The sequence below is a fragment of the Dinoponera quadriceps genome, unplaced genomic scaffold, assembly GCF_001313825.1.
Source record: "Dinoponera quadriceps isolate SergipeBrazil2010 unplaced genomic scaffold, ASM131382v1 scaffold1395, whole genome shotgun sequence".
Lineage (NCBI taxonomy): Eukaryota > Metazoa > Arthropoda > Insecta > Hymenoptera > Formicidae > Dinoponera > Dinoponera quadriceps.
Window position 1 is genome coordinate 1,246,278 of NW_014556488.1, and position 22,667 is coordinate 1,268,944.

Here is a 22,667-nt window from a genome sequence, read left to right on the forward strand (position 1 = left end):
CTCGGAAGCACAAAGAGGACGCGAGCGAGCCCGTAAATTATCCGTCGCGCCGTCCTCCCGGAATTTATGCGACCTCCTCGGGAAGGTGTCTAGACTCCTTTGGCGATTAAGACGCGGCGGCGGCGACGGCGGCCGGGGGGGAGGGGGAGGGGTGGGCGCGACCCTGTCGTTCGATCGATCGCCGACGATCGCCGAGTTTCAGGGAGGAAGTGCACCGCCACCCGACTCCACTCGAACGCTATTTTTCGACTACGCCCGTCCTTGCACGATCGCGGACACACGCGTTGCGAGTTGTTCCTCGGCATTATTATAATTGCAAAGCAGGTATAAATAGAAAATTCACGGAAGTGAGAGAGAGAGAGAGAGAGAAGTTCCTTGCTGTATTGCACGATCGATACGTTGATTATTCTCAGACGTTGTTCGTAAACATGTCAAGACTCGGTCGGGAGGAGAGTTATTTTATGCCTCGGGAATAAGACACGCGGCTACGGCTATAGTTGCAGGAATATTACCGTTTACCTTTCATCAATCGTTCATGCGCTCCACGTATTCGAAATATATACGCGCATTAAGAATACATGTGTTACATTCTGTAAGATTATTCTCTGAAACACCGTATTTTTCATTTATATATATATATATATATATATAATATACATCGTATCGTAATATATGTATACACCTCAGTGATCGCGACTACACGCGAAATCGCGCGTCTCTCCCGAGAACGTGATTGGCAGTATCGCCGCGCAATTCGTTCTCCTACGCCACTGACGCACTTCGACTGACCCTTATATGCATACGTGCTATTTACCATTAGATTACACCCCTCGTCCCATTCTCGTCTCTTTCCGCCTCTCTCTCTTTCTATCTTTCTCTGTCTCTCTTTCTCTCTCCCCCCCCCCCCCATGATCTTCTCCCTTTGTTCGCCGCTACGACTCCTCTGTTCCCGACGCTCGCCTATCTCTCGTATATCTCGTAATACCGAAATATATAAGGCGGCACGAACGAGGCCAATTATTTATCATCGCGACCGATGTGCCTATCGATCCTCGCTCACATCTACGACGTGACTCATTAAGGAATCGTTTGTTACACGCGCCATTCGTTAACCCCACGCCGTGATCGTCGCGACGAACAAATAGACCGACGCATGTGTGTTGATAAAAAGGGAAAAAAAAAGGATAGAAGGAACAGAAAATAACGATCGATAGACCTCGTGTATTCGACTACCGTACACACGGTCTTCGATCGCGGATGAGATCGCAGTCGCGAGATAATTTCCCGCCCACCGACGCGGACCCTTTTCATGTGCGGCGCGTTCGTGCGAATTTTACACGCCTGCTTTATCGTCCGATATCAGAGGACGCAAAGCAGCTGATACGAGGATACGGAATAAAATAGATGGAATTACAGCCCTATCGCGCAGTTACGGTAAATTTCGCTCGGGTCCGGTTTAAAACGACGAAATGTACGGCGAAACGAAACGCGTAGTGAGAATGTCGCGTGACTTTCATACGAGCGAATTTGCACGACGGCATAATTAATGGCGCTAATCGCGCGGTCGGGGGTGCGGGGTAGCGATCCGGGTACTCGACGAGGACGTTCGCCGTGTTTTCCGCGAAATTGATTAATAATGTCGCCGTGAGCGATGAGATTCCGGGAGATGCAGTTTCGTCTTTCTCTCTCTCTCTCTGTCTCTCTCTCTCTCCCGTCAAACGGAATACGGAATTCGCCGCATGATGAAATTTGGCCACGTTCATGTTACCGAAAAGCCATTTGCCAGGGGAGAACGGGCACTCCCGGCGGAGCTTTTTCACCCTCCGACACGCGGCGCTTGCGCCACTCGGTCCTTCACCAACCCTCTCCCTCGCTATCTTCTCCTCTTTCCCTGTTTCTCTCTCTCTCTCTCTCTCTCTCTCTCTTCACCAACCCTCTCACATCTCTACCTTTCTCTCTTCTCGCTATCAGCCCCTCTCCACTTTGCATTCTCTACTTGGCGCGTGCGTATTAGCAACGACACCCTCTCACCCTCGCCGCCCCCCCTCCCATCCGTCTGCTTCTACCACCCCCTTTCTCTTGCACCCCCTCGTTAATCCAGGCGATGTACAGTTGTTGAGAAAAGTTCGTGTGCAGCCGCGATATTAATCATGCCGACTTTCGGCGAAGATCGACGGTGATGACGCGACACGATCAAGCGGGATGTTCGGACGGCCGGCGGAAACCGGTTCGCGCTTGAAAAAAGCACACACGGGAAAAAGTTCGGTCAATTCGAAAGCAGGAACGCGCTCCAGCGCTCGATCGCTTCGCATCCCTCGAGTCTGCGCCCCTTTTTTATCCCCCTTTTTAATCCCGCCATACCGCCGGCGGATACGGCGTTTGAAAGTTGGCAACCATTGTCTTAGCGACCCCTCGGCCGACGTCTCCCTAGTTTCCTATCCCCCCTTGCATTTTTCTCCTCTTTCTTCGTCTCCTCTCATCTCTCCGAATCAGCCGTTCTCGCGACGTCCAGCGCGCCTGTGCCCGCTAAATTTCGCCGTCCCCTTTCTCGAAACTCCTAGCGTTCTCCCTCGGTCATTCTCCAGCCCGTCGTCTCGGCCTCTCCTCTCTCTCCATCTCGCGCGCCGGATGTCGGAGGAAACAGGTGAAATATTGTCCGACCGCGATAAAAGCGACGGGATCCGCGCTCTCCCAACGTCGGCCACATATTTTTTTTCCCCGCAATTATCGACCGGTCCGTAAATAACCGCGGCCGCGTTGCACGGATTATTTATAATTATAGATCGTCCATATTCGTCGTTCGCCCTCTTCGACAACTCGGTGGTGACCGTCTCTTGAGATGCACCAATTACGTGAAACATTAATTCGCAGCACGGTGTAACTAAATCGAACCAGACGGGCTCCGCCAGAGGACCTCCTACGGACTATATTGAGCCTCCTAAATTTAGAAAATGTCACCAGGTCTACGTATCGATCGCGTGACCGCGATTCGGATATCGTATCTCTTTTTCCCGGTGCGGCGACGCAAAATCCGCCGGTCAGAACGTTTCCCGGCGCGAACCGCAGTAATTTGCGGGATGACCAGGCGCGAGGGGCGCTTCCCGTGTTAACCCGGCGCGATCGTCCTAATCAATAATCCCCGCCGGTGTCATCTATCACGACGGGGCACGACGTCTCCCGCGCGCGCATAATGACTGGAAAAAAAAAGTCCCTCCATAGCTGCGCCGCGATGCGCGCTCGATGTTTGGAAATATGTGCATCGGAGCAACGCACAGGACCAACCGACCGACCGAGCGACCAACCCCCGGCGATCCGCGGAGGGTGCAGGCCGCGATCACGCTTGCGCGACCTCCCTGCTCTCGACTCCTCTCCGCGCCACCCTCGCGGACCTCTTCCGCTTTCGCATCCCACGACCTCTCCCCGTCGCCCATGAAACACCGCCGAGAACGGCGTCTGCGTACATCGCCAAGCTCCGTCGACCGAGCTTTTTCGCGATTCTTTACCTCCCACCCTCGCGACGGAGGTCGCGAAGACGGTGGGGGTGCGCGTCGGCGGCTACGGGTGGCCGGAGGGTGCAGCCATCGGCATCGGGGCTCGGCCCTGTCAGTTTAGTTACCGCACCACATAAAGGCATTGCGTTGTAGACACCGTTATACCCGCAACATTCTTACTATTTGCTTGCATATCTCCTGATTTCTAACCCTTCAATTCGGCAAAAGGAAAGAATACACTCGGTTTCGGTATCGTTCGTCGTTGTTCGTCGTCGTCGTCGTCGTACAACACATTCGCCGCCATCGCCGCCCTGTAACATTCGGTTGTCCCACTGCTTCGTTCCCGTCCACGTGTCGATCGAGTGACGTCGCGTCCTCGTCGCCGTCGGCACACCGCCACCGAGGAAAGATACCAAGAGACAGATACACGAGTCCCAACGGGAGTCTCGCGGAACGGCGGATGTCGGATGCGGCGAGAGATAAGCCCGCCTGGCTCGGCAATCGTCCGAAGATACTGAGCTGAGGAGCGACTGCCGCGTTCTTCCCTGTCTTATGATTTTGTTCGTCGCCCGATCCCGTTCTCCGTTCACCCCGTCACCCCGCGAGGAGCCGCTCCTCGTTCGTTCCGATCGCTCGTCCTCCTCGACCCACCGATCCCTCCGACAGTCGCGTCGCGTTGATTTCCACGAGGACTCGTGAACGGATCAACGCGGAAGACGGTGCGCGATTTTCTCACGCGACGGAGAAAGAGGGAGGAAACGAAAGTTAAGCGCGCGTTAACGAGAAAGAGAGAGAGAGAGAGAGAGGGAGCGAGGGAGCGAGGATCGTCAGCTGGAAGATCCTTTATTCGGCAGAAGAGGCATCGGCAAACAGAGAGATCGAGCGAACAAGCGAGAAAGAGAGAAAGAGGGACAGATATAGGAGAGGGTCCTCTGTCGAGGGTGGGAGTGCAAGAGAGAGAGAGAGAGAGAGAGAGAGGGACTACTGGGTGTGTTCGCGAGATTTGTTTATCTCCCGTCGCGCGCGAGATACGCGCGAGGAGCGCGCATAAATATTCGAGAGTGCATCTCGCGTATGATCCATCCGGGATCCTGCGAATCCTCGTTCGGCGTGAGGAGCGTGGAGCGATGAGGAGGGGTTAGTGTACGTGCCGTGTGGGACTCGATACCGGGACTCTCGTACGACGATCGGAAGCCGGCTTCCTCCTCGTTGCTCGCGTCAGTTCGGACCCTCGTGATTGCGCCGTGAGAGATTCGTCATCGTCGTCGTCGTCGTTCTAAGGAGGACACGGATAAAGAAACACGGAAAAAGAAAAGCGAACGAAAGAAAGAAAGATTCACGCACACGCGCCGCCGTTTAAAGTCCGAAGAATCTCGTGCGATAAAGAGTTAAGAGAAACACGTAACGGGGGAGACGAATATCTAGGGAATATAGAGAAATAAAAGTTAATTAAAACAAAAAAAAATAACCCACCGTCGTTCCGTTCTGCGCCCAGATATCGGCATCCTCCAACCACTGATTTTCATCGTTAACCGGTATGTTCATTTGTTTCTTTACTTTCGTTGTTTCTGTGATTCACACGACTTTATCATTATCGTTATTATTATCTTGTTATTATTGTTGTTATTATTGCCGTCGTTATGATTATTGACTGATTACCAGCGGTCCGCGTGCGCTCGATTGATCGCACGCCGGACCGGTCGCCGATCTTTACGTATGTATACTTTCTCGTCCTTCGTGCCGGGGTGCCCCCTCGTGCGCGAGGAGGCGCCCTCCGGCATCGCTTAGGTTCTCCATCCACCCTTTTTACGTCCCGAGATCTCCGGTGCTCCCGCCGCTTCGCTTCCGCGTTCGCGCTGCGTGCAAAAGTCGACCAGACGTTCGTCGTTCACCGTGTGTTCAATCTTTTATCGCACGATAACACGAAGTAAAATTTCCCACGAATTGATCGCGAAGTTACAGACAGATTGTGAAGCAGCGAAAGTGCGAAGTTGCGATGGAAATGTCCGCATCCGTCAAACGAAACGTAGGAAACACGTTCCGCGCGCGACAAGAAGAAATGAATTTAAGAAATCCTGGACGTTCGAAGAGCCCTAATTTCGCCTGACCGTCAATCGTGTTGCGATTTTCTCCCGTTCTTACACGCTCGCGATCTTAAACTCACGGGAGATCTCGATCTCGACGTTTCCGACCGAAAATTATCTCACGCCGCTCGAAGCTTCGCTCGCGCGCGGCGGCGATTGCGTGATTTCGCGCAAGGAGCGCATACGCGAAATACCGAAAGCGAAACTAGACATCGGGACTCGTTAACCGAGCGAAGTTGCATCAAACGTCGATCAGCCGCCATAACAACCGCGAGCGTTGCGTCAAGCAGCTGACGTTTTCCACGGCGCAATATTGTTGTGTGCACCAGACCGCTATCTGGGCGTGGCACCAGAAAGCGACTGTCGCGGGAGCACCACGTCGCAACACACACACGTCTACGCACACATAATCGTGCGAAATACATACGATGGACATATACAGGCATACCGTACACATACACACACACGCACACATACACGCGTACACTGCCTCTTCCTGCCTCTCTCGATCCGACCCTTATCGATCCCGCAGGAAAAGAAAGAAAGAAAGAAAGGAAAGAAAGAAAGAAAGCAAAAACGGCAAATCGAGAGAGAGATAAAAAATTCAGTAGCGAGGACGGCGAGCGTCGTGATGCATGAAGGATCAAACAGGTCCGGGATGGAGCGACCGGCACTGCGGGTCCTCGTCGAGGACAAGCAGGATGTCTCGAGAGGGACACTTCCGTCCGCGACGGCCTCGATCACAATGGTGCGTGAGCCAAAGACAGGGGAGAGATAGATGATATAGCTGTGGGGGCGGGGAATTGATTGATTAATTGACTGATTGATTGAGCGCGCTTTTTCCCGCTTGCCTTATTCGACGAACAACGAAAGCTTGGAAGCTTTTCCGGATCCCGCGATGACGAAGAGCTTCGCGGGAGATTTCGCGTCTCTCGAGGTCGCGAGGATGGAGAGAACAGAGACGAGGTCTCGCGCGCGAGAGCTCCTTTCGTTCCTCACGCGCGAATTTTTTCCCCTGTCCTATGCAATTGACGTTTACGCGAGGTACGCATGTAAGACCGTCTTATCATTTTCCCATCGCGCTCGCATATTTACCGAAGCGATTTGCATTCGCGATAAGATCGCTGCCGGGGGCACATGGCAGGAATAAGTGAAAAGTGTCGGGAAACGTCAGCCACGGCTGATTAATGGGCTTCGTTTTCTACGCGCTCGGCCGTAGGATTCACGAGCGAGAGCCGAAATATCAAAGATTGGCCGCGATTTTGCATAGGGTGGACGAGGTATTGGTGCTGGTGGTAGTAGTGGGAACCACGGGAGACGAAGATAGAGTTACGTTCGGCGAGAGGGTGCGACTGAAAAGTGCACCATGAGAGACGGGTAAGAGGGGGAGGGAGAGAGAGAGAGAGGGAGAGCGAGAGACTAGGTCTAGTTGGGGAACCTCGTATTGATCGTTCCTGGGTCCATGTGACGCGCCTGCGTTTTACTACGGGGTAAAATCGTAGTGAGGGTAAAGAGAGAGAGAGAGAGAGAGAGAGAGAGAAAGCGAGACGGGGAAGGGTAAGGGAGGAGGTAACGAAGAGAGAAGCGTATATATCGGGGTTCATATACCCCCAGGGTAGCTGCAACGTTCCGCTGTGCCACCGACCAATCAATGGAGCTTCTCCGTACTTCTCTGTGTCTGCCTCTCTCTCTCTCTCTCTCTCCCCGGCTCTTCCTACATCGAACATACAATATGATCTCCCTGTAAAATAGCGCACAGACGCACTCGTAATACACATACACACACACGCACACGCGCGCTCATTGTGCGCACGTTCGATATAACGCGCCGCGGATGTGCGCCAACGACCACGTAATCGTGCTCGAAATAGGAAATATGCAGTAAATTTTCACGCGAGCTCGACGACGCGGGGGTAATTCATCGCGACCAACGGCGAAATTGACGGCGGAGTCTCACCTGCAATTCGCGAGTTCCGAATATCGTGAGGACATTTCAAGAGACGGGATTCAAGCTCGAGTCGGCCGTGATCGGTCGTGTCTCGTGGCGAAAGGTGATACGTTAAACTCGGAGGTTTAATTAGCGAGGGTTAATTACCCGCGATCGTCGCGGGGATCCATTCGCAAACGGTACCGAGGCTTCGATTTAGAGCGCGCGCGTTTCACCGACGAGTCATTCAGCCTGTGAAAATGGGCGAGAAATTAATCGCCTGTAATCTCGGCGCCACACGACGCCACCGAATTAACGAGGCTACCTTTAGGAAGAGAAGGGAAAAAAAAAGTTGCTCGCTTAACCATAGGGCTGCGCGCGCGTTCGAGCAGCGATCGCTCGCAGGTAGAGAAACGTCCTTCGATCTCGCCGGTGTACTGAATTTTGACCCTCAGATGTCGAAAATAACACTGTGTCGACATTTACATTTAAATGAAGACGCCCACGGACGAGGGGGAGGAGCACGGAAAGATGAAAGAAGACAATTCGACTGTGTGGATGAGCGCGACGGGCGCACGTTATCGCGCGGAGAATGACATAACTAAGAACAGGGTGTGGTTAACGAATTACAATCGGGATTCCGCGACAATGTCTAAACGCAGGGCTATTTTCGGACGGGGACGTTCGGTAGGCTGTTACGGAATTCGCACGGTGTCTCTAGATACTTCCGCTAATCCGTAATCGCCGGCGTTAAAAACTTTCTCGCCTAGTCGCGCGTCAGAGATGTCGAGCGGCATTTCGCATGCTTCCGCGAATTAATTCAGCGCGCGCTATAAGCTCTTCCCGGTGCGGCCTCTTCTCGCCGCATAGCGGTGGCTCGTTATTTCCCGGCTGAATCTCCCCCGTCGATCGCGATCGACGGGTCCTCGCGTGGGAGGGTAAAACCATCGAGTTTCAGCAGTCGTCTTGCGACTAATTCGACGAGCGAACGATCGGCGCATCAGTCGGGCGCAATTGACGCGCCGATCCTTGAGAGCGTTTGCAATAATGTAAGTAGAAGTTAAAGTCCGTCCCGTGTTGGTGTTAAATCGGTTTCGCGTGACACTCACGAGCGTTCCCGGTATTTCTAAATAACTTCGCGCTCTCCGTCGCAACGTCGTGCATAGCGGCCGGGATCGATTTCGAGCACGAGTATCGACGGGAATCTCGTTAGGGGTTCAGTGAACCCCGAGAAAAGTTGCCGGGCGGAATTATTGTTCCCAAGGTATGGCCCCGTGGAATTACGCTCGCTGTGCGCGGCAGATCGATGAGGCCGGGCCAACCCCCGAAAACGCAACTTCGACAGCTGGATCGTGACTAAACTAAAGAGGGTGAGGTCGGCTATGTCGACACAGGAATGATTCACAGACTAGCCACGTGCTCGCCGGCGTGCTTGCATATTTTAAAATCCTCAAGAACAATCCCTGACCGCGCTGCGCGACCGTGCTTTCGCGTTCACCCGAGCCGCTCATTAGTCGCTGGCATTTTGTCGGAGTATGGACCGCACATAAGATCGATGGGTTAATCAACGCGGACCGTCGTGATAACAGTGCCGTGTGATTTCACGCGATTAGAATCTTAGCTGTCTTCCTATATTTTAATACATTAAGTCTTCAAGGGGGAGAAAATGGAAGTGAGTTCCTATTTGTAGCGTCAAAAGGGCACGATAAACATTACTTTGACGTTACATGCGCAAGTTTAAACGTCCCAAGTCTAAATTTTAGTTCCGCATTAAATCTTCAAACGGAGAAGACTTCCCCATTTGTAACATCGAAGGAGCACAACAGAAGATTTTCGGGAGGACTTAATGTAGAACTAAATTAGATTGAAAATAATTCGACTTGGGTTCCACTCCATTTTCACAGGAACGTTACCGATTGCGGAAGAATACGCGATTGATGCGGAGATGAGATTCGCTGTTAGTGTACATTTTCAGAGGTGGGAAGGATATATTTCCGCGAGTTCTTGCGCGATCGGTACAGCGGATGAGGCCCCCGTTTTCATTAATGTCGGTCGTCGTGAGGTGTTCCTTGACGTTAACATTAACGATTCTGTGCAACGGTTGATACGATCAGATCGTAAATCAGAACGAGGCCCGCTTGACCGTTGGGCCTCGCACGTTTCAAAGAGTTTAAAAAGAGACCCGCTCGATTCGGGGGAAGGGGTGAACTTCATACAGCGTGCACGCACGCACGTACTCGCGCACGCATGTACGCGTGCACGCCACTTCTTTTTCGCATACATCCCGCATCTGTTAGCCATGCCCTAGTCTAAACTTTATCCCCTTTTGTTCTTGACCGAACGTTATAGGTTCGCCAACGGCGAACGTTAGGTATGGTCATGGGCCATGCGACTCGCGAAGAATTTTTCACGACGCCGTCTTTCCCCCGTAACTTCTCCGAGAGGGTGCCCGAGGATGATCTCTTCCGCGTCGTCGTTACGAGTTCGTCGAGACGACTCTGATAATCGCTTCGTCGCCACCGATTTCTTCTTGCTTTCGAATTTCATATTTTGTTAGACGATCCGATATTTTTCCCCCCAAGATATTGATATCGCAGTCCTCGTCGTACTCTCGATTACGACGGGTCTGTTCGCCGGCGACCGGCAAAAAGTCGCCGAGAGTGGACCGATGTTCGTGAATGCGCGTTCCTGGCGCACGCAGTAACGGAAATAAATTTCTGAAAACATTATTGGCACGGCCGCCAAGTCTTACTCGGTCCGTTTCGTCAGAGCCGTGTAATTTCGGGCCGTAATCGTTTGGAGACTGGCCGCCGGTACTATCTCCGGGTATAAACTCGGGCTAAGGTCAGGGATGCAGCTACTTCGATCCGTTTCCCGCGATTGCACGCTTCTCGCGCGCGCGCATCTCGCTCGAAATACGCGGTCGATGTGTCTCGATCACATTTCTATTTTATTCGGCCGCCTGCTCGTGTAATCGCGGACGACTCCGTCGGAATTTTTGCGCGAAGCCCGCGAGGGTGAGCTGGCAATTATTGTCGAATTTGATCGCGCCTTTTTTTTCTTCAATTTGAAACGAGGTATACTTCTAACAGGATTCCCGACCCATAAAACACTCCTTCCGCATTCATTTCGTAGAACTCTCCGCGAAAGCACGCACGTACCGCGTGTATCTGGGACGATATTTCGCGAAGTGGTCGCACGCAGGTTGCGGTTTTCCGCGAATCCACGATCAGCCACGGACGGTGTAAAAAGGGGAGACCCTTATCTCGATACGATACCGTAGTGTGTCGGGGGTCAAAAACCCTGAAGGGCCGGCCACGACGTAAGGGGGAAGCGCAAGTAGTTAGGGGTTGGAGTGTGCTACGCCTTTCCTTCGCGCGGAACTGGGTTGATGAATCTGGATGGGAAAGACTCGCGCGATAATTCGCACGAACTCTCTCCGCACTCTGCGTATTTTTATTTTTGCGTATTATCTTTGCGTACGCAGAATGCAAAAGCCATGCGAGAGAGTTGCCTTTCCGGAGTATTCATTCAGGAAAAGTCGATCGGTGGGAAAAAGGCCGCGGAATTTTTACATCGGCAAGACGAGAGATCCGATGGATATCTGATGAGAGGAGAAATTCAGTAGAGAAAATCGTCCTCCGCTTCGATCTGTCTCCTGAAATATAAACTTGCTGCGTCGAGTACGAGACGGCATTGAGCATAAATCCGCCGAAAGGAAAAGGCGCCCTTCCCCCTCGAATTTTCCACCGCTGACCACCGTCATTCTTGCTGATTAATAACCGCGCAATTTCCGTGAAACGTGCGTCAGACCACCGACAGCAGAGCCAGATACCTGTTTCGGAGAGGTGGCCGTCGCCGTTTTCCACTCGGGAGCGTTTTTTCCCGCCGAAGCGACTCAAACCCGCGCTCAAGCGAGATTAATGATCCCCCGTTTTCGCAAATTAGCACTCGGCCATTTCGCATCTCTCCCAAACACGACCGGCGCGCGCGTGTCCCTCCTACCTGCTGCCGCTGCACCGTGCGTCTCGTTCCGCGCGGGCACCCGCGGCTGTTTAGCGATTTAATGCGGCACGTTTATATATATATATATATACATACATATATACATATATATAGCTGAGTCCGCCTCCACGGCGGTGGTGTAGTTCGATCGACGGGCTCTCTCGCGCGCGAATCCCGTGCGTGCACCGGGCGAATCACGGGTGAACACCGAAAGGGGGTTCGCGGCCGCCGCGGCGGCGGACGCAGTCGAGCGCGGCCGAGTACGGCCGTGTGCGATCGAATAAGGCCGAGCGCAGCCGAGGGTGGCCGCGGGCGAGAAGCCGCTTCGCGAAGCCGCCTCGCGGAGCGAGCCGTGTTCAGTCTCTAGGCAGCCTCCGCCCGTGTCGCGTTGTTCTTTCCGTTTCCTTAGTATTAGTGTTTCAAGCTTTAATTTCTCGGCCGTCGCGCAACCCTTTCGTACCCCGCGTGCTCCGTATACACACACACAACATCGACACGTACACACACACACACACACACAAAACTGGTTGTTCATAGACACACACACAACACACGTTCAAACTCGCCCATCTCGTTCACCCGCATACCTGCACACGCCGGGTCGCTGTTCCGAAATCATCGTTCTCCCGCTCTCCCCTCCCCCACCTCCCCCATCGTTCTCCCGTCGCGTCAAGTCTGTACGTACGCCGAAAGCCGCCACCGCCGATGTCGATACGCCGTGGCCGTCGCCCGTCGTCGTCGCCGCGAAGTGCACTGAGGACGGTTCGGCAGCGTGCATAAATGCCGATTAACGAGCGCGCGCGCCGTACTTTTCTTTCATTGATTTCACCTTCTGTTCCGGGCGGTGGTGCGAGAGCAGCAGCGTGATAAAACACATAGTTACACATACACACACACACACACTACACATACGCAGTGCACGTCAGCCGGACGAGGGGAGCCACGACGCAGGGAGGTTACGGTAACGCCACCGCAAAAGCGAGCCCGAGGCTCGCGTAAGGGCTGCTACGCACGGTGCTCGGTTTCGCGTGCGACCAAGTGAGAGGGTTAGAGAGAGAAAGAGAGCGACAGGGCACTCGCAGGGAAAAAGGAGACAGGTACGACAAAAGTGAACTTTTCGAAATTCTGCGATCATTTGGGCAAGTGGAGAGGGCGAAAGAGAGAGAGAGAGAGAGAGAGACACACAAAGAGAAGGAGAGCGCGTCCGAAGGAAGCGCCCCTCCGGGGAATGCATCGATCGTCGCGGGGAGACGGAGAGAGAGAGAGAGAGAGAGACGATCTAACGAAAGGGGAAAGATAAAACAGAATACAGCGCACTTGTGCGGATCTCGTCGCGCGTCTCCTCTCGCGACGCGTCTCGGAGCACGTGTCGTCGCGTCTTTCGTCGCGCCTTCTCCTTCTCACCCTCCTCATTAAACCTGCGTGCATATATGTGTGTATGCATGCGTGTGTGTGTGCTTGCGCGCGCGTTCTTCCCGCGGCTTCGCTCTCCCCTAGCCCCGCATCCTCCCTCGCCCATGGCCTCAGGTTCCCAAAGCTCGCCGCTGCGTTCGTGTACTTGCGTACACCGCGTATACGTTTTCTCTCGCGGAAAGGGGCGTACACGCACGGGGGGGTCGCCCTTCGGAAACGCGCGCGCAGGGGCAGCAATGCGACGGGCGGAGGGGGAAAGAGAGGCTCTCGCAGAGCGCGCGACGAGAGAGAGAGAGAGGGAGAGTCAGCGTGAGCGAGCGAGAGAGAGAGAACGCGAGGCAGGGACCGAGGAGCCGCGCTCGTATTGATCGGCCCCGGCCACGCGATTTTCACGATCCGTCGCCATGGCCACCTGGCCACCGGCCGAAGATCGTATCTCGCGACGTATGTATGTATGTACGCATGCACACACACACACGCATGTGTGTGCATACGTGCAAATCGAACTTTAACCCGCGAACTTTACTACCGAACGCGGCTGGGCCGGGGGTAAAGTTAGGCGCAACGTCCGTCCTTGTGGGACGAGCCGACAGGCTCGATGACGACACCCGACCTCGTCGGGAGGCTTTTTCCCTTCGACACTTGCCGCCGCGGGCACCTCGCCGTGCGTGCTTCCCTGCGAGAGAGTCGGGAAACTTCAGAACTTGGAAACGCCGCTCGGTTCGCCGAATGTACGGCGATTCGTCGGAAGCCCGGCACCGATTGGCTCGCGAGCGATCGATGCTTACACACACGGTTGTTACAGCCCGCTGCTAATGGTCGTGCCTCTCGATGCGATTTTCTGTTCCGAGGCGGAACAGCGCAATGAGATTTCGGACGTGTAAATATTGGATACAGATGACGCGGGGCGAAACGTCCGGTGGTGATAAACGGTGGTCGCTGTCCAATCATGCGACAGAGAGAGAGAGAGAGAGAGAAAGAGATACGCGTCGCTAAATTGAAGCAACGTAGCATTTACCAGAATAAAGCGGTATTTCCGTTCTATCGATTTCGCCAGATCGATAGTCCCGCTGCCGTTTCGAAATAACTCGCCGGTCATCTATTTTTCCCGTCGTAGCCGCAGTCTTGCGATGTCAACCGCAAACATTGTTTATATTTACGATGTTCACACGGCAAGTGACGCAATCATCACTTGCATCTGTCCAAGTCCCTCGCCCTAGTCTCCCGAATGTCGTCCTCAATTCAGCGAAAAAGACTGAACGGGCGACGCGCGCTCCCCGAGAGAGCTCGGCAAACTCGCGACTCTCTCGTTTGATCGATCGGCGGCAAACGCTCCGACGAATTTCTTCCCGAGACTCACCCTCGAGAGAATAATACTTCGGCGGAGCATAATTAAAAAAATCGCGAACCTTTGTCAGAAAGTTGCGCGACCCCCTCTGCCGCTTAATTAGCAGAATTATTAATCTCTCTCGCTGGATAGCCCTTCGATATAAGGGTGCGCATCGCCGCGTTATATTCGAAGCTTTCATTGAGGGTCGTGTCCGAGAAAGTTGCCCCTCGGGTGTGCGTGTCGTGTGTGCCACACACACACACATACGTGTCTGTGATCGCGTCCATTGTCATCCGGTAATGACGGCCGATGCGTCGAGAAGTCAGCGCGTAGAAACAAAGACAGAGAGAGAAAGAGAGAGAAAGAGAGAGTGAGTTTCGCGATACTTCTCCGACGCGACAATGGAGTCAGCCGCTCCACCCGCCGTACTATTGTCGGGTCCGAAAATATATCGCGATGGCGAACGCCGAGCGCGGATCGATAGCGAGGAAGATGCCGGGTTGCGATAAGCGCACCGCGACTTTTCTGTCTCTGCGAGCGACGCTTTTATCGCCTACGTACGTAAACAAAGGGGACGCGAGAATGCTCGGCCTCTCCTATATTCCGCGGACTACGGCATGCGGTTTCCTTCCTACGATCATTCGTTCCGTACCACGTAAACACACGTTACAGTCAAACGATTCTTTCCGCTCGCGACTTCGTCGCCGGCTTCCCCGAACTTTGAACTTCGAGTTTGCTCCACTTCGCGAGAGACATCGTGTGTAGGTGCCCTCGAATTGTCCGATTTTTCGCGAATCCCCATCGACGCGCGAGTTGCGACTAATTTAGAAACCGCTCGCGTGCAGTTTGCGATCGGTGAGTTACTGGCGAAAGGTCAACGAAAATTTCAGAAATAATGTTCGTTTCCGCACATCCCACGTCCGACCATTCACTCAAAAGCCGTGACTAGCAAACCAAATATTTTGACCACAAATCTTGCATACACAATACATAGTAAATACTAGAAAGTCGCAAAAGTTTGTCGGATTTTTAGCCATGTTTCTTTTTTTTTTTTAATAACAACAAAATATATATATTTAATCGAAGATCTGCTATCGTTCTGTTATCTGTTACTTTCCGCCGCCTTTGTACCAGAGATAATGTATTTAAAATATCATATCGCTTGAATATATTTAACTAGATAATATCTGATTTCACGTTTAAGGCGACTAAATTATCCGGCGAACTTCTGCGAACTCCTAATAATAATAATATCCCGAGTTAGTCGAAACGATCGACCGTGAGGTAGGAAACTTTCAACGTCCCGGAAATATTCCGAGTATTCCCGGGATCTCTATTATCTACCTGTCCGTCGGAGTCAACGGCTCGTCTGACAAAAAGTATATCAGTCTTGAAGCTCGACGACGCTTTCTTCGCACCTGCGGCGCCCGTATTTCCAAGTACAACGGAACATTTCCAGTCTATCTCGGATATTCAAGAGGCTAGCCATTCTGTGCGCATAACAAAAGCTATCTGTTACCCCGGGACACCGTGGACAGCTCGTTTAGGGTGGCAACCACCGCGGGTCACAGAACTGGCTGTGCCAGGGCGAAGGGAAGGGCTGGAGGGAAGGAGCCCTAAGGACAGCTGATGCCTACGTCGGTAGGGACGGCGGGTGGGGGGGAGCGAGGGGACGGAGACACCGAGAAGGGGGCGAAAAAGAGAATTAAAATATACGCCGGTGGCTCGTGCCGTCTGATAAATGTGCCATGGCGCTTGTGTGTGTGTGTGTGCATGCGCTCACGCGTGTGTATTTATTATTGTGTGTACGCGCGTCATGTGCGTGCGTGTGCTCGCCTTAACGGTGCCATGAGCACCGTAGCACCCTATATAGTAGCCACCACCACGTAATTCCCCTTCCTCGCTCTGCCTCTGTCTCTCCCTCTTTCGTTCTTTTTTCTCCCTTTACGCTCGGGTGCGCGCGCGCGCGCGCGTGTACCGGGTGTCCCGCGCGAAAGAGTTGCCGGGGCTCTCGAGTGCAGCGCGTGTACGGACGGATTCCGCAATTTGGTCGAAAATTCGTCATTGCTGTTACTCCCGAATTTGCGATCGAATTACCCTCGTAAGAAATTTAGTCGGATTCTCTCAGTCCTCCGGTTACACTCAAAGTTGAAAGCCGACGGACCTTTTTGCTCGGATTCAGCTTGGGACGGAGATTGTCTCGAAACTTTCTCGCTGTTACATAGTGTCGTTAGCCACTTACAATGGCGCGTGGCGTGGTGTTAACGATCAATATAATTTCGAATTAATTGTCCCGCTCCCACCGGGACGATAATGAGGCCGGCTGTTACGCGAATTCATAATTTATTCACGCCAGGAGCGCCAAGGGATAGTGCAGCAGGAGGTATTTCCTGCTTTCGAGCAGCGCGTAGGTGAACAAAAGGTCGTTGTCGAGAGAAAACTTGGTGTCTTTACCCTCCGTTATTCGTTATCGACTTGTCCAAGTCTCCGATTTCACTCCCACTCTTTAAACCTGTAGGTGTAGGTAAACAAAAACACCTGACGTGTGATCCGCTTTTCCTTTTAGCCCGGACTTTCCGTCTCTTCCGGCTCTTTAAAGGACAGCAGTCCTTTTAAAATCGTCCGCCCTTTCAGAGCGGCCGGGCCTTTCATACGAACACAAGTTTGTTTGTACTCTGCCAACCTTTCGTATCGTCGCGTTTCCAATGGAATATAATCAGTCTTACAACGGCGAATTTCGAGAGTATCACACATTTTCCAAACTTAAGCTTGCCGACCGTCGTTCTGTACGGGAATTTTTAAGTCGAGCTTTCTCACGTTCGGCGAATTATCATCTGAATAAAATTAACGCTGCGAGATATAAACTAACGGATTGTATTTCATCATATTCTCTCGAAATACATAAGATTTGTAGATCGGAGCAAAATGTCCATCAATTATCGCTCGGTGAATAAAAGGCATTGTTTCGCGCTCAGTTCGTCGTCTTGTAAAAGCCACAGTGCCGCGGTCGATTTTCATGAATTTTGCTTTATACGATCAAAGCATTCCTTACGGTCGTTCTTGCGTCGCGTTCATGCTAACTAGACTGCACAAAAACCCGAAGCCGCTTGAGACCTAAGCTGTGAGCGTCCGGGGACTTCTTGTGCATCGTTGTTTACTTATCCACGCGTTTTTACGTCCTTCGATATTTCGTGTTTACCACCTGTATTTATATCCGTGCCGTCTGAAGTTTCTTCCGTTGGCTTGTGACGAACTCGCTCGGTATTCGCTGTCTCCGCTTTACGAACAAGACTCCCCGAAAATCTCTTTAACGATCGTGCAGACTCGAACAAGCGAGTTTCGTAGCGACGTTTCCACGGGAAATTACGGGACGACGATGTACCAATAATGAGGAATTTAGTAAAATGTCCGATCGTTAGATATGATGTTAGAAGGGAGGAGAGGAAGAGAGCGAGATGTTAACCGCTGTTACGTAATAACGACTATAGTTGTAATGCCGTTGTCGTCACGATCACTTGGTTGGTCTAATATCCGGCGCGTTGTGTGTGTTTTGCTTGCAGATTTCGTACATAGTTAGATACGACTCGTTAGAGGATTGCAATGATGGCGAACGGAATGGACACAGTCGTTCAACAAAACGGAGGATCGACCCTCGGACAGACCTCGCAGGAGGAGTCAAAGACGAATCTCATCGTGAACTACTTGCCGCAGAGCATGACACAGGATGAGATTCGCTCTCTGTTCTCCAGCATAGGCGAAGTCGAAAGCTGCAAGTTAATCCGTGATAAGCTCAGCGGTAAGCATTATTAGAGCGGCGGTAAGTTCCGCATGAGCGGCTAAACAGTCCGATCTAGTAGACTTGCGTTGCTAACGAAAAAGTAAAATGAAAAGAACAATATTTATGTATATACATAGATAAAGAAGAGTTACGACAAGTTTTGTCGCGATTCAACAGCTGTGAACGGTCGAGATTACTACCAGTTTCTGATCGACGATTCTCTGTAGTAAAAACAAAGTTTGTTTCTAAAGGGGCCCTTTTATTTCGCGTGTATCACGCTGCGAAAGTCGCGTTCATGTAAGCGCTAGGCCTACAAATCCCCCGCTGATGAAACATTTCGCGCGACCTATCCGCGTTGCCTGTAATCCGCGTATGCATAATTTAGTGTAATTCGGTGGTGGCCGTACGTACGTGTGCGCCGGGTATATATTCCGTGCAGAGTGGCGGCGAGCACGTGTATAGACGTGTTGCGGCGCTATTTCGAGCGCGAAGAGAGCGGGGGCGGCGTTTGGTTTGAAGATTTGCCGCTTTATGCTCGACCTCACGACAGAATCACAGTACCGTATCACGTGGTCCGCCGTGTATCTCGTGATCGTCCGAGGAGAATTCTTTTTTTTTTTCCCGTTCCGGAAACACACGTGCTTGCGTTCTTCTCCCCTTGTAAATTTTCTTCTTTTCTTGTTTAATTAGTTTCAGAAATTGAATATGAATAATACCACCCGGCCCCGTTGATCAGCTTGATTTCGGTTATTTCGGTGCCGAGATGCTCGGCACGAAAGAGAGACCGATATTATCTTCTCGGAGGAGGCGAAAAATACTCGAGCGCGTACATTCTGGTAGTTCCGGTGCTTTAGGCATTTCGCCAAGTAGCTCGTTGATATATTTGCCACCACCGCCATTCATAAAATTGATTCCGGCGCGTATCGGGGAAATTAAAGTTGGCGTTACGCGTCCACTATTTCTTCAATGCTAGTCAATAGGACAGACGTGAGAGGTGAAGCTACCTCGCGCGCGGAAACCCGTTGACGTCGTTAAAGGAAACGTTTAATCGAGAGCTGCAACTTCCGAAACGCGTTGGCTGCTGCAGTCCGCGTTACACGGATACGTGGAAGCGTGTGTTTAGAAGCGGACTCTTCGCACGTATATGTATCGAAGAGTGACATCGAACACTACGCTACTTGCTCTCTCAATTTCATGGAATCTTCACTTGAATCGTATGAAAATCCATTCAAAGCGACACCGAGAATACCCCGCCACGCGAAATCACGAGAGTGAATATTTAATTCAAACAGAATGCGATCCTTTTCTTCATCCATACGAATGGATGTTTCGATCGATCGGGAGAATTTATTCTTACGAAATGTGGACTACGATAATATTTAAGCGACCTCTTCAATTTTGAAGTGGAAATGTTCACTCGACGATTCACGGTGGATGATTTCACTCGAGGTAATTTCGAAAATCGACCGTGTCCGATGCGCCGAATTCCGCAACCCGTTTATCATTGATAGCAACGGCGAAGCGTCGTCGTCGTACGATATTCATTGAAGCCCGCTGCTCTGTTTGCAGGTCAGAGTTTGGGTTACGGTTTCGTCAACTATCACCGGCCTGAAGATGCTGAAAAGGCTATAAGCACGCTCAATGGTCTTCGTCTACAGAACAAAACGATCAAGGTCAGTAGACTGTGTCAACGCCAGCCCTTTTAAAAGTACGTCTTCCTTCGATTCGTGCCGGTGTCGATTCCTCGTGACAATGCGTGAAAAAAATCTCACCTGAGTATCCCGACGAATTAATCAGACTCAATATTATGTTTAAAGGTGTTTAGTCGATTTCTGCAATCAATTCTTGTGTCATAATGCAGAAAAGATATTTCCGACAGATCAGAGCGTCGGCAATGTTAACTATCGATACTGCAGCAACCGATAGTCTATTTCCGAGCAGCCGCCTACATTGTAAAGCGCACAATTCGATTTCTCGAATGCTAAATGCATCTACGCGAGCGTGTAACACGGCAATGCAGCAATATAAATAGGCTGGCCTGGATTCGGGCGGGTTTTATCGTGCGGGTGGAAATAAAGCGATGATTATCGCGCGCTGGGGAGAGCATGTTACCCCTCCCCCCTCCCTTGTCTTTTTTTATCTCCTACTTTCGCAATGACGCGTGTGAGGACGACATGTACGTCGATGATGCTTATCTGGCCGTTTTCGCATTTTGGGCGAATCGATATTTTCCGAGAGACTGAAATTATCACAAGACTCGTGTATCTTTATGTTTCTTCTCCTTAGGCGAAGCCTTATTCGTACGCTTTTATAATTGTAGCACAAATTGTGTAACCGTCAGCACTTCGTTCTCGGCTACAAATGATATCGCTTTTCTTTTACATATCAAAGGGCATTAACCCTCGTATATAGTAATTGAGCAAACAAGTAAATATTTGATTGGGTTTTGTTTTACTTCACTGTTTTCAGGTATCGTACGCGAGACCGAGCAGCGAGGCGATCAAAGGCGCGAATCTTTACGTAAGCGGCTTGCCGAAAAATATGGCGCAGCAAGATCTGGAGAATCTCTTTAGTCCATACGGCAGAATCATCACGTCGCGGATACTGTGCGACAACATCACCGGTAAGTCCTGTGAATCGTTCATGTTCCGATGTTTTCCGCGATCTCGCCGCGGCGAAGGTTTCCGTCGTGCTCGAGGTGAAAGAAAGAGGACGACACGCGCGATTCTCACACCTCACGTGAGTCTGTTTTTTCCGCAAACGAGAATTCTCGTCGTAAAATCAAAGGAAAAGAAATTGTTCTCCGGCGAAATCAATCTCTGGGGTATCTGGAGTTAACTCGAAGTCGCGAGCTTACACACACACTCTCTCTCTCTCTCTCTCTCTTTCTCTTTCGCGCGGAGACTCGCTTCGGATCGCGGCGAAGCGAGGGAGATTTTCGCAATCTCGTTGATCAGCTCGCGATCCGCCAAGGAGCGTGATCTCGCTTGAGACGACAACGAGACGATCGGAAGCCTCCGATTAGAAAAATCTCAAGCGAGACTCGATGCGACCAGATCAGGTGCGTAGGCCATGGGGCGTTAGGGAGCATCGTCTCTGTGCAGGGTGGGTCGGTGCGCCACGAACGACGAAACGTTAACGCGCGATACAGATGCAACGTGGAACGATGCGATTCTCGATCGATGGCGATGATAAAGCGACACGACGGACCGACACTCGTGCGAAAGCATAAAGACGAGAGAGCGTCGTCGTGTTGTCGGTTCTATCCGTTTTCCCCGCGGTTTCCTCTCGCTGCTGCTCGCGCGCACGCTTCCCGTCGCTCGTTTCCTCGTCGGAGGAGGAGGAAGAAGGCCGCCGCAGGACCTTCCGAGAAAAATCCGAGCTTTTCCGCTGCGAGCGCGAGAAAACTTCGTTCTCGAGGAGAGAGCCCACACGTATTGTTTTTTTTTTCTTCCGACGACGGTGACGATGAATTTTCAGTTCACTCGCTTTTCAGTTCACTTCACCCCCTTCTACCCCGAGCTGGATTTTCTTTGCTGCGTCCTTGGTTGTCCGTTGCGAATGCTCCTGCTACCCCGGCTATCCAGCCCAGTTGCACGCATAAAAAGCCCCTCATGGCCTTCGCCAAGATCTTGATTTCGTTTCGCTTCCTCCACCGCGCTCAAAACTCGCAACTCACCACCGCCCACCTCCCAACACGCCGGCCAACCCCCGGAACACTCCGACGCGCACTCGTCGTCGTTGCCAGTCTTATCCCACACGTCGACCGCTCCCCCACACGTTATCATTATCGCCCCCGTTTACCAGTCCCTTGCCATCGACCCTCCTCCCTTCACAAACGGCATCAGGCTTGCTTTGTTTTTGTTGTTCGGGACGGACTTACGTTCAGTCGACATCATCGCTTTTTCCCTCGCATTTTCCCTTCCAACCGAAGCAAAACCGGTACGTCCAAAATTCTCCCCTTTCTCTCCGCTCCTCCTCCCACTCCACCTTTTGGCGCTCACGCTTTTTCTACGATTAAGGAGAGAGACCCGAAGTAGTAGCGTAATTTATCCACGAAGTTCGCTCGCCCCTTATTCGCCCCACGCAAGTCGTCGGTCAGTTTGTTTTATCTTCGCGACGTCTTCATCATCCACTGTCCCTCGTCGGCGCGAGGCCTTCATCAGCCGCGAAAAGCAACGCATACCGATCAGCAGACAACGACGTGGCGGAGTAACGTAGCCGGAGCGGAATAAATAAGAAAAAGAAAGTGGGTTATTGATTATCTGCAAATTTATTCGTTATTTTTGTATTCTTCTATTCTCTCGTTTCTCTTTTTACTCGAAACCCGTAGCTTTATGATTTCTGAATGTTGTATTCGCTAGTTATTTCCGAGCATGAGTTATTTCGATCACCTTGCCAGGAATTCACTTTGCAAGCAACATTAATAGATGAATATACTAGTCGAGGACCTTAATTTGAAATGCATCTAAATTTTGCAGAAAATGAAGAAATTTCGCGATTATCAAGTTCGATCTTTGAACTTTGCACTCGGCAGAGCATGAATCGAGGACACGTGGATTTTTTGTTATTTTAGATTGAACGCTGACGGACGCGAGGTTGTCGTTGTTTTCATTTTGCATTATCTTCGCGCCCCCCC

At 51.7% G+C, this 22,667-nt stretch overlaps 1 protein-coding gene across 13 annotated transcripts in view; it reads left to right on the forward strand.

Annotated features, from left to right (window-relative positions):
* LOC106747730 (ELAV-like protein 3) overlaps window positions 1-22,667 on the forward strand; it is a 51,789-nt gene that overhangs the window by 12,957 nt on the left and 16,165 nt on the right. For 10 of the 13 annotated variants that reach the window (XM_014625574.1, XM_014625580.1, XM_014625578.1 and 7 more), the window contains exons 1-4: window positions 11,881-12,604; window positions 17,811-18,046; window positions 19,598-19,701; window positions 20,498-20,651. In XM_014625574.1, coding sequence (XP_014481060.1) covers window positions 17,851-18,046; window positions 19,598-19,701; window positions 20,498-20,651 — 454 coding nt within the window. In that variant the 5' untranslated portion in view covers window positions 11,881-12,604; window positions 17,811-17,850. Of the gene's footprint in view, window positions 1-3,612; window positions 5,027-6,291; window positions 6,324-11,880; window positions 12,605-17,810; window positions 18,047-19,597; window positions 19,702-20,497; window positions 20,652-22,667 lie in introns of those variants that run through there. The other 3 variants (XM_014625575.1, XM_014625577.1, XM_014625576.1) reach the window with 3 other exon arrangements.